The sequence below is a fragment of the Eublepharis macularius genome, chromosome 8 (genome assembly GCF_028583425.1).
Source record: "Eublepharis macularius isolate TG4126 chromosome 8, MPM_Emac_v1.0, whole genome shotgun sequence".
NCBI classification, from domain to species: Eukaryota; Metazoa; Chordata; class Lepidosauria; order Squamata; family Eublepharidae; genus Eublepharis; species Eublepharis macularius.
In genome coordinates, this window is record NC_072797.1 from 103,397,429 (window position 1) to 103,409,490 (window position 12,062).

Here is a 12,062-nt window from a genome sequence, read left to right on the forward strand (position 1 = left end):
AAGTATTTCCCCTAATTGATTTCAGTGTATGATAAAGAAGCCTCTGGGTGTAGCTCCAGACTAGTATTAGTTGTTCATTCCTTACAGCTAACATAACAGGCATGTGCATTGGCAGGTTAGCAGTATGTTTCTTAAAGTCTGTTCTTTATTATTTTTTTCAATACGTGCAATCCAGTTCAGCAACTCTGCCTGTCACCTTTCGCTGTGCAGAAGAAAAAAACCACGTTGACAAGAGAATTACCCGATTTGTTTTACCAGTTGGCGCTACAATCAACATGGATGGTACTGCGCTGTATGAGGCAGTGGCAGCTATTTTTATTGCACAGCTTAATGACTTAGAGCTAGATATTGGCAAAATAGTTACAGTTAGGTAAGAGTTGCATAAATGTATATTTCACTTCTTTTTGTTTTTAACTAATGAAATGTTGATTTTGTCATCTGTGTATTATGCTTAATGGGCCAATTGCAAAGTCTAGTAGTCTTGCTGAAAATAGAAACCCAGTTATAAAAAGAGTTCATTCCCAACAAATTAGGTTGAGCCTTAATGTGAAGAAATAAACAGTTGAAACTTTTCATGGCTTGAAGGTAAATAAAATCCCAACCTATTAAGCTACTGTTAAGGGGAGAGTATATTTTTTTCTTCCAGGCAGTTGGCAACCTTACAATGAAGCTGGATAACAACTGAACTCTCGGTTAGTGATTGTGGTCTATGGATTGTATAGACTTGCAAACCCATGTGCCCCATTCATCCAAAATCCTTCCATTATGTTCATTGCGTTGTATAAAGGCTAGTTCAAGTGGTACAAGTGATCAACTGGGGATGCCACATTTGGGAGGAGAGCAGTCACTGACCTGGATAAATAGACTCCAAGCTGTTTGCATTGCAAAGATTGCCTTGTTCATTAGCTTTCTTGAGCTATAGGCAATGCCTATAGAGGGGAGAGGGGAGGGATAAGTAAAGCAAAAGAAAGAAGACAGGTGTCCTGTTTATGTCTTAAATGTGCATGAACACAGATCAGCTCAAGAAGGTACTGGCATGGCATTTTGCACATCCTTCAGGGCAGAAGTACCATTTTCATTTGTCTGAAGACTGATGATGAGAAAAAAAGTTGTTTTTGCAGGCTCAGACAGTTTTTTCTCATTTAATCAGGCAAAAGCCTCAGCTTGTCCTCTCATACACAGCCAAGCAGGCTAGTTCAGCAGGCATTGGCTGTATAATCAGGTGTGTACATGATCTGATAATCCCCAAATGCTTTGTTATGCCTTTCCATTGATTATATATTGTAGTTGTAATCATGTTGTAGGAGGGAGGGTGTTATGACCCTTACTTTCTCTAGGGTCGATTTTGCTTTTAATCTTTCCCTTAACACCCTCTGGGTAGTTTGCTGCCACCAGGAATATTATATTCCAATATATTTTATTCAAATTTCCCCTTTAGTAACGTGTTTAAGCGTCAGGCTCCTTCGTGGTTCTATGTGGCCCTGAGGATATGAATGGGATATAACAATGACAGCTACTCTGGGATATAACAAAACAAAATAAACTTTTATTTAGTCAAGAAGCGTATCGGTTTCATAAATGTAGTTCTCGGTTCTTAAAGTTACTTCCTATAAACTCATTCACACAGATCTAAGGCTTCACACACAGTTAGCCTCTTTCTCTAACTCAATATTTCTCTCACAGAAATGCTTAAACTCCTCAGGCAGCACACAGCCAGCCTCTCTTTCTCTGACTCTCATTCACAGAAATATTAAACCTGCTCAGGCAGCACACAGCTGGCCTCTCTTTCCCTGACTGAGTGTCCTTTCACAAACATGCTCAGTTCAGGTTCCACACAGGTTATATTTCTCTCATAATTACTTCAGTATACTCAGGCAGCACACAGCTAGCCTGCTTTCTTCTGACTGAAACTTTTCTCTCTGCCCTGTCAGTCTCAAAACTGCATTCACTCCACCCACACTCTCAGTCATCCACCAATCATATCACTCACTCATCCCTCTCTTTCACCCCCACTCTCCACCTATCTCACCAAGCATTTAAAGATACATGCACACATTTACTTGAAATCATTACAGAGGGCATCTAGTCATATTGGACTATAAAGTCTTTTAATCAACCACCTCAGTGATATGTTTTAATCTTATACTTACACGGAACATCAAGTAGAGTTGCCAACTGCTTGGCAAAAAAAAGTCCTCTCCCTTTAACAGAAGCTTAAAGGAATATTATTTACCACCACAGTGTGAAAGCTGCCACCATGTATGTCCATACATTAGGCCTCTATTAAACAGACAGGCGTTTTTTGCATGCTGACCCTAGCTTCTTTGATTCTATGTGGGGATGTGCAAAAAAACAAAACGCCTGAGCCAAAGATTAACACAGAAATTGCTCTTTTGAATTATTACTCTGATTATCTGGAATGGAAACACAAATTCAAGATGTCTGCAATAACGAAATCCCGTCCCTGAAAAAATCCGTTCAGGTTCCCATGCTTACAAGCCAAACAACATAAGCACATTTTTCCCTCTGTATTGATTTCCTGGAAATGGTATGTCTCCCTTGCAACAGAGAAGCAAAGAGCATTTCTAGCCAATTCAAACTGCAGAGAAATGCTCTTCTTGTTCCCGCCTCCTACTCCCTTCATCCCTCCTTGTGGGCTAGATATTCCCCCCCCCCTTGAAAATTAGAAAGGCCTTGGCTTGCTCAGGTGCCCCTAGAATTCATATTACACTTCTGCACAGGACTCTCTTGCAGCCCTGAGCCCCTTGCTTGCACAGGTTTTAACTGAGCTTGCTAAGCTGAGCTATGCTTTACGCTGGCTGAGCTATGCTTCCCAGAAGCTGAGGTGTATTTTGCAGAAGGATGATTCATTGCAGAGAGCTGGTTGCTTATCAACTGTGACTTTCTTACACTTTTGATCAGCAACTGTCTGTTTTTCTTCTGTGGTTGTGCTCCTCCTCTGTCCTCTCCTCTGTCTGTGGGTTTTCCCCACTTCTAGTCTATCTCCCTTCCAATCAGATCATTGCAAGGGAGGAGCAAAGTGCACTCTCAGCCAATCCCAAGTTGCCATTCTCCTTTTTCCCCTGCCTCCCCTTTTTTTTCTTGTAAAAGTAATAAGTACAGCTGCGCAGAAAGGGACATACCTTGGTGGGTCTGTAAAATTGACCCCCTTTTGTTCAATCTGCTTGAAATTTAGGATTTAGATTAGGTGCAGAAATGTGTTCTGTGCAGATTTGGTGCCATTATCTTCAGCTGCCCAGACCCTTATATAGATTCCCCATTGAAAATAATTATCCTAAAGGGGAGAAAATGCAGATTATGTTCATGAACCAGTAATATCCTACCAAAAAATAAGCAATTGTGTTAAACATTTCCCGCCAAAGTCCAAATCAGAAATTGTAATGAAAATCATCTCACTGTACACTCCTAATTCTAAGGTCTGGTCTAAGGGACATAAGGTGTTACTAGCTTGGTTTTTAATGCTTTTTATTATATTATGTTTTAATATCAATGAGCGTAGACTGGAGTAGTTCTGCATAGGATTGCACTGTAAATAAAATAAGTTATAGCATTATTATTGCCATGTCATGTTAATAGTAACATGACTTTTTGTATGGGCTTGGCTTCCATGATAAATCTCCACTGAGAGAAAGGATTTCAGTCAGAGAGGCCGAACTTTCTTGCCTCTTTCCTTCTGCTACAGACCAAAATGCTGCTTCTGAGTGATGGGGACCCCCAGGAACAGTGTGAGGAGGAGAGAGGATATTGGTGAAAATACAGGAATTTTTCCATGAGATCCAAGCCACTGTGTTTATTTTCAGTATCTTTATGCACATTTTTGAATTGCTGGGGATGGGTTTTATACCACGTTTCAATTTTTTGTCAGAAGAATTATTTCTCCAACTAATAAATTACAAATCAATGTGCTCTGGTTGAATTTTGCATTTTTGCAGAATTTTTAAACAAAAATGTATATTCTACAAAACTTCTGTATGGGTATAATGTTGGAATAGCCCTGGGAAAAGACATGTTTGCCATGAAATTCCTGTTTGCCATGTAATTCACATGGACTATTCATTCTCTCTCAGCCTAACCTATCTCAAGAGATTGTTGAGAGAATAAAATGGAAAAAGGCTGTACAGTATTGAACTGGTTCAGAGAGATGCTTTGGAAAGGGGATAGGGACTACAGAGTATACTACTGTGTACTGGCTATTGCTGTAACCTATTGCATTGTTTATGGGGTGTTCCGGCCATATTTCATATAGACTTACACTATGTAATTTGCCTTGAGTCTCACTGAGAAAGGCAGACTATAAATAATGTAAATAATAAATAACCATTTGTGCTGCTTTGAGCTACTTGAAGAATGGATAGAATAAATGTATCCTAATTTAATCAAATATTATTTCAACAGCCTTTAAAACATCATTTCGGTATCCCTGTACAACATTATACTGCCACCAAAGATATAAAAACTCAGCATCCTTAACATGAGATTCCCAACATTTTTCTGAAGTAGAGCTATTGTGGTATAGTGGTTGAGCATTGCACTGGAGCAAAGGAACCCTGTGTTCATATCCCAACTCAGCCTTGAAGCTTCTTGGAGGAGATTGGGCTAGTCACTCTCGGAAACATTGCTGATTTCCGTTTAATCTTGTATGTATCAAAAAAGAGGGGTCCAAGCCTTGCCATGAATTTTGACTTCTGTCACTGAAATATACCCCACTTTCTAGACAGCATCACTTTTACTTTCCAAATGTGCCTTAACATGATTTTTATGTTGCAAAATTAATACATTTTTAAGTAGTTGAACTTGTGTATCCCTTGGAAAGCTGCTGAGACCATGAATTTAGAGCCAAGCTACAAGTGACGCCTTACACAGGTTGGACACGCGTCAGCTTACCTCAAGTTTTGATGAGAAATGTAGGCGTCCTGGTTTTACAGCTTGGCTCTCCATTACAGCTGCAAGACCAGGATGCCTATATTTCCCATCAAAACTTGAGGGAAGCTGACGCGTGTCCAACCTGTGTCAGGCGTCACTTGTAACTTGGCTCTTAGAAATACTGTGAAAGGCATCTAACATCTTATTGTTGGCTTGTTTTGGATGTAGTGTAACAGCTACAGCAGCCAGTGTTGGAGCTGCTGGAGTGCCCCAGGCTGGACTCGTTACCATGGTGATTGTGCTGAGTGCAGTTGGACTGCCTGCTGAAGATGTGACTCTCATCATAGCCGTGGATTGGCTTCTGTAAGTTGTGAATCCTGAACGAGAATCCTTCTCCTCCCTCAGAAATTGTAGGTGGGATTCATGCTGGCATGTACAACTGTATGTATTTTGATTTATGTTGAAATAGGAAAGATATAGTCCCAAGACTTATGCGGACTACTAATTAGACTGTCCTGTGCGTTTTCAGGAGTCCAGAATGCAAATTTGAAAGTATAAAGATTTCAACTAAAAGTTTTTTCATACGTGGCAATAAGGAGCTCAGCTGAATCCTTTTCTCTTGCCTTTTGCGACAAGAATAATAATAACAACAACAACATTCATTTTATATACCGCCCTTCAGGACTTAATGCCCACTCAGAGCAGTTTACAAAGTACACTATTATCCCCACAACAACAGTCACCCTGTGAGGTGGGTTGGGCTGAGACTCTGGAAGAGCTGGCTTCAAGTGGAGGAATGGAGAATCAAACCCAGTTCTCCAGATTAGAGTCCCATCATTCTTAACCACTACGCTGGCTCTCAATAAGTATGGGTCCCTGATAATGGCCGTTTCCACATGCTGTTAAAGAGACGGGCCACTTACTGAACGCTGGCAGTTTTTTTCACAAATTCCAGACTCCTCCGATTTCAAAGCGGAAGCAGGCAGTTTGGCTTCCGTTTGTTCAGTGTCTTTTAGCAGGCATAGGAAAGAGTGGGAAATCCCGTTCTCAGAAAAGATGCTGAACACACAGAAGGCATCTGGAATTTGTGAAAAAAAACCCACCAGCGTTCAGTAAGTGGCCCGTCTCTTTAACAGTGTGTGGAAACGGCCAATGTGAGAAAGAATTTAGAAGATAAATCAAATATAGTGTTGGGAATAATCAAAATGTTAAGCTTCATTTGAAAATAACAACCTAAAAAGTTATTCACGTAGCTTTAAATATATATATATATATATATATATATATATATATATATATATATATATATATATATATATATATATGCTGAAGCTCTGAGTTCAGTATGAGCAGAGACAGGTGGCATGCAGAGTGAGGGGGAGGGGGGGAAAGTGGGAGAAGTATTAACCAAGGCCCTCCTCATCCTTACTGAAATATCTGGGGGGAAATGCCACAAGGTAAGCTAATAGGGTTACCAGCTTCAAAGTGAGCCCTTGAATTAAAATTGATCTCCAGGTTACACAGATCAGTTCCCCTGGAAGACAGGGCAGCTTTGCTGGGCAGACTCTGTGGCAATACATCCCCGTTGAGCTCTCTCCTCTCCCCAGACTCAACCCCTTTGCATGTACCAACCCCCTACAAATCTCCAAGAATTTCCCATGCCAGAGTTGGCAGTCCTGAAGGCTAGAAAGATTGTCAGAAGGCAAGGGGATTTCATTGCCTTGCATAGCTCTGTGCTTAATTTGCGTAATAGTGAAAGGTTGGTGCAGAATTTCTGAGTTCATATCTCTATATGCTGAAAAATTGAAACATTCTGAGAACAGTGTCTTTTTTTTATTAGTATAGAACTAGTCTAGAACAGGATTGGCTTGCTGAAAAACTTATTCAAAGCCCAAATTCGCAGTTGGTACAACTTAATTTTACTCCACTTGCTTTCACAGAATCCCAGAACTTCAAGACTATATTCTTCTTTAATTAACTTACTGGAGTTAGTCTGATTTATCTGCAAGTGCTGATACCTGTTCCCTATATTCTGTGCCCTCCCCATAAAGCAGGACAGATAGTGAATAAGTTTCTGTAAGTTTTTTGGGAGCATCAGGGTTGCAAGATTATAATATCAGACACAGTTTCTTACCAAGAGCTGCCATATCTAGGCCCGCAACTTTCAACATTTTTTTCAGTCTACATCACCGGAGACCTTTTGCTTCAACTGCAGTGCTAAGCAGAGTTACCAGGCAGAAACCTCTATTGTTGAAACTAACTGGATGAGCTCAGTACACAGTCACACTAGAACCTATTCCTTGCCATATATATTTATTAACCACACAAAAAATAGGCAGCAACACAGACATCAGGTACTGAATGGATAAAACAATTACAGTGCAATCCTAAAAAGTTATTCCAGCCTAAGCTCATTTATTTCACTGTAGTAACTCTCCTTAGGATAGTAAAGAGTCCAGTAGCACCTTTAAGACTGACCAACTTTACTGTAACTTAAGCTTTCGAGAACCGCAGTTCTCTTCGTTAGATGCATCTATTTTGCTACTATAGACTAACACGGCTAACTCCTCTGGATCTATCTCCTTAGGATTTCACTGTTAGTAGACTAAAATTAGTGCACTTCAGTAAGATAAACTTCTGTTGGCACAGGGTTAGACATTTCACAGCCACGTTAACACTTCCTTGGCATTCAGTAACCACTCCAGCTAACAATATTAACAAGTGTCAAGTTATTTAGTTCCAAACATCCAAGACACATTTGTGTCAGTAATGAGTTCACTGTTATCACAATCTCTTTCCCCCAGGCATTTGCTTTCTGAAGTGGTGGCTTGCATTTGCAGTCTCATCAAGTGCACTTATTTGGGAAATATGTAGAGGTTGGTTTTTTTTCAGGAAGCAAAAATTCTACACACTCAAAATCATGAGACAGGCCATTGATCCCTTCACTGGATGAGTCACATCATTGTGCCATGTAGATTATTACCTAACGTGTGTTATCTTTACTCTGGAAAAAGTACATCATTCGCAATCTGTTAGATTTACGGCCCTCTCCCAGCCGGCAGCCAAGGGCTTGAGGCCGGGGGGCGCATTTGCTGCCGTAGAGGATGAGCGGCAGTGTTCCCCCAGTCTTGATGGGTCGTGTGGTGGGGGCAGGGCTAGGTGCCTTAAGAGGCTGCCCAGCCCCCTGTATCGGACGGTGAGTACCCTTGGCACATCCCCATTGATGGGGATATTAGGGGCCTGTCAGGATCGGCTGGCATGCTTTATGGCGACCAGTTGAGAGGGCAGGCTGCCTGGTGGGATCCCCTGGAAAAGTCCTGCCCTCATGCTCCACAGCGGGGATGCTTGGAGCTTTAAGGGAGAAACCATCCGCCAGGCCAGCCAGATCCCAGCCATGCATTTGGATGGCTCGCATCCAGGGCAGCGAGTTTCTCCCAGACAGGTCAAGGCAGGGTCCAGGGGAGTGACCCCAGGGCTTGACCTGTACCGCTGGTTAGGCCCTTGCCAGGTTTCAATTGTTGCAGTTCATGTTGTTGCCATAAAATAAAAAGTGGCCCTTTATTACCCAAGCCTTGTCTGCCTCTTTATTCCAACGGGGGGCAAGTGCCAAGCTGTATGTCCCTGTGATGCTCATGCAATTAAATGTATTTTACAAAAAAAGAAAAAGAAAAAAAGATTAGGGCTGGAGAGGCAGGCAATCTATCTTTAAACTGTAACCAAGCCCACTGGGACCCTTCAGCTTCTGCAGTCCTATTTTGATGCACATAGCAGGTTAGCTTTGCGTGGTTTTAAAGCACCTTCAAAACCATCATGATCCAACTGAAGGGCAGCATGTGAAAACACAGCTAGTCCTGCTTCCCTGCATTCTCCATTGTTCTAAACATTTTTGTGTGAGCACTGGGCTTAGGGCAAGCAGAGTTATCCCGTTCTAAGCCCATTGACTTCAGTGGACTTAGAAAGGCGTAACTCTGCATAGACTTACAGTGTGAGAAACCAGTCTGTAGCTGAAATTCACGTCTTTAGATCAAGGCATAATCTCACACCCAAATCCCAAATGCTAAGATACATTTTTAAAAAAACTGGCTTACTTACAATTTAAACTTCATGTTGAATTTTTGAAATGTTAAGTTTTAAAGTTCAAAATACAGCACTTAGAAATCCTATTTTGAAAGCATGTTTTGAATGTGATCTTCATCAGTTTCAATTCTAGTACTGTGCCTTTCATTACAGAGTTACACCCTTGAAAGTCCATTGAAGTCAATGGGTTTACTTAAATGTGTAACTCTGCTTAGGATTGCACTGTATCATCATACCAACATAGCACTTTATAGAAATTAATGGTCTTGAAACCAAATGCTAATTTAGGTTTGTTTTGATATAAACAGTTGAAGCCAGTCGGTTTGTCTCGTCTGACCCCAAATGTTTCTTCTGTAGGGATCGATTCAGAACAATGGTGAATGTTCTTGGTGATGCCTTTGGAACTGGAATCGTGGAAAAGCTCTCCAAAACTGAACTAGAGCAGATGGATGTCACTTCGGAAGTCAACATAGCGAATCCTTTTGCCTTGGAAGCCGCAACGCTTGACTGTGATGAAGCAGAGACCAAGAAATCGTATGTGAATGGTGCTTTTGCTATTGATAAATCAGACACTGTATCATTCACCCAGACATCACAGTTCTGAAGCAGATAGACTGACAGAGGAGCAACACTGGATTGAAGGACCTAGGAGCCCCTCTGCTGAACCACACGCTGAGCCCCTCACACGCCTGACCCCACCTGCTGTACTTTCTCCGTTGCCTGTATTCCTGCGGGCACAGAAAGGGAGGCATATCCTTTGTCTCGCTAACCCCCGCTGCTGAAATCTGCTACGGGCACAGCCGTTCTGCTCCATAGACTTTGCAAGCTGTATTCTGTATTTCTCTACAACTGGGAATATGACTGCCATTCCTTCCTAGTCATTTTTTGGTGAGACGAAAGCCAACACGCTTTAACCTGTGGAGATTTCTTCACGAGCCTCAGTGCAGAAAGATATAGCCTCGGCACAAGAGTGCTCTTAGACCAGTGCAATGTGTCAGGGGATCCAGCATCACTGAGGTCCTGCACTGTAATCGATTTAGTATACCCAGCCCTACTTACATAGTGTCTCTGAGGACATCATCACGTATGAAATCATTTAGCAAGCTAAGCAGTCTGTTCTTTGGATACAATGACTTCACAGATTTCTCCCCTCATAGTTTTCTCCAACATATGACCACTGTGGGAAGGTTTATGAAAAAGACCGATAGTTTTATTTTAAGTGTCCTATTACTGTGGTTTCTGGATTCCTGCTTGCAGTGAGCATGCTGATACATTGGAATAATGTAGGGAAGGATATGCTCTTTTCTGAGGCGAAGTGCAGTATTTTTCATCTCTCAGGCCACTGTTTTGTGCATGGGAATCTTTAAGAAAAATAAAACCCTTCAGCTTACTTATTTTAATGCATCTCAGACATTGCCCTACAAATGATCCTGTGCCAAATGTTCATTCCTGTAGCTAATTAAGTAACCAGTGAGCAAAAAGAGATGAGAATAGACCTGCAATAAACGTTAATTTTTTAAAAGTTTCTATGTGCATGTTTAAACATGCTTATGGAAACTAGAAGTTATCACATAAGAACTTATATTAATTGTATGTTCTTTTCCACCTTAAATTTTACTCAGAAAACATAACTGGAGTTCAAAGGCTAAGATAATCAGAACAGCTTTGCTGCAAATTACAGCTCTTCTTGACAATGTAGCTCTCTTTATTTATTAGTCCTCATTTGATGTGGCAAGAAATAAGCTGCCCATCTTTTATTTTGACCCAATATTTACCATCCACAGAAGATACTGAGGTCAAAAAGATAAAAATAGACTGCAGAGTTTATTCATGCTATGTCTTGCAGACACTTTATGCTTAAAGAAATACTGTTTTGTTGTACAATTGCTAGTGGCTAGTGAAATGTCAGTTTGCTTGCTTTTCAGTTTGTGATTGAACCTGAAAGCTTGCAGTGCGGGGGGAAAAGTTGGCCCACAAAGCAAAGAACCAAACTTTTAGGATCAGTGAGACCTCCACTTATTGAAGTATTCTACCACCATACACCCCTTGTGTGGTGAATGAAGGGTCGTATTTACACAGTGCAAAGGAGTCATGTTCTCACATTGGCCACATGAATGTGGCACCTTCATCAGAACATTCCATAATGTAAAATGTTTTTCCATTGCCTACATCAGGTATTTTCATGGTGCATCTTTATTCTCCTTCATGACAAAAATTATGAAGTATAAACTTATTTTGCCTTGTTATCCATCTGACTAAACTGAAATTCAGAAACCTATATTTGTAAATAAGCTTCTGTTAAAGAAAAAAAATTGCACTTAATTACTGTCAAGAACTACATACATTTTGGTAGTGTTAGACCTATTCAGTCCTACATTTTTGTATTCAATAATCCAGGATATGTGCCAAAGACAACTGAAAAGAACTCACATTTTAGTGTAGGTTTTTATAAATTGCACCTTAATTAAATGAGTGGCAATATATGTATTTAAATAAAATAAGTTATAAATGCAGTGGACATACCAAGTTCAAGTGTTGATATGTTTATACAAAATAAAGAGATGTACAGTGTAAATCAGTCCTTTATCTTGTGCAAAGTTTTTTTTAAAAAAACATTTGGACAGCTTTGCTACTCTAGAGAGTCCATAAGGTACTTCTTATACTTTCTTTTCAGCATTCTTTTTGTAACCAGTTCATTCTTCATTGTACACCTTTCTTTCATCTCAATAAATATTTTGGTTGTACTGTATTCATCCTATCCCCATTCTACATCTTTACATAGATTTGCACCCCGTACCGTACATCAGGCAGACTTCTACTTCTACTCTAGCTCTAAAGCTAGAAGAATAAGTGCCTGCAAACTCATCCTGTTTCAAAAGAGTACTTATATTAAATGCAATGGGACCACTCCAAAATTAGTGGGTTGTGTCTGAGAACCGTATTTCCTTTGTTCATTATTTACTGTAATCTGTTGAGTTTAATGGATTCACCTGCAAGGCTCAGTGGACTATCTAAAAAGTCGGTGAACAAATCCTGAGCCTTGTGAAAGAAACATGAAGAGAGAATTGCTTTGCTCCCGTGGTAAGAAAAGGGGCGGCTCG

At 40.6% G+C, this 12,062-nt stretch overlaps 1 protein-coding gene across 1 annotated transcript in view; it reads left to right on the forward strand.

Annotated features, from left to right (window-relative positions):
* Nucleotides 1–11,710, forward strand: part of SLC1A1 (solute carrier family 1 member 1) — a 65,434-nt gene extending 53,724 nt beyond the window's left edge. Inside the window, exons 10-12 of the mRNA XM_054986951.1 lie at nt 176–370; nt 5,113–5,247; nt 9,319–11,710. Of these exons, the coding sequence (XP_054842926.1) occupies nt 176–370; nt 5,113–5,247; nt 9,319–9,565 (577 nt within the window). The 3' untranslated portion in view covers nt 9,566–11,710. The remainder of the gene's footprint in view (nt 1–175; nt 371–5,112; nt 5,248–9,318) is intronic.
* Nucleotides 11,711–12,062: the final 352 nt, after the last annotated feature.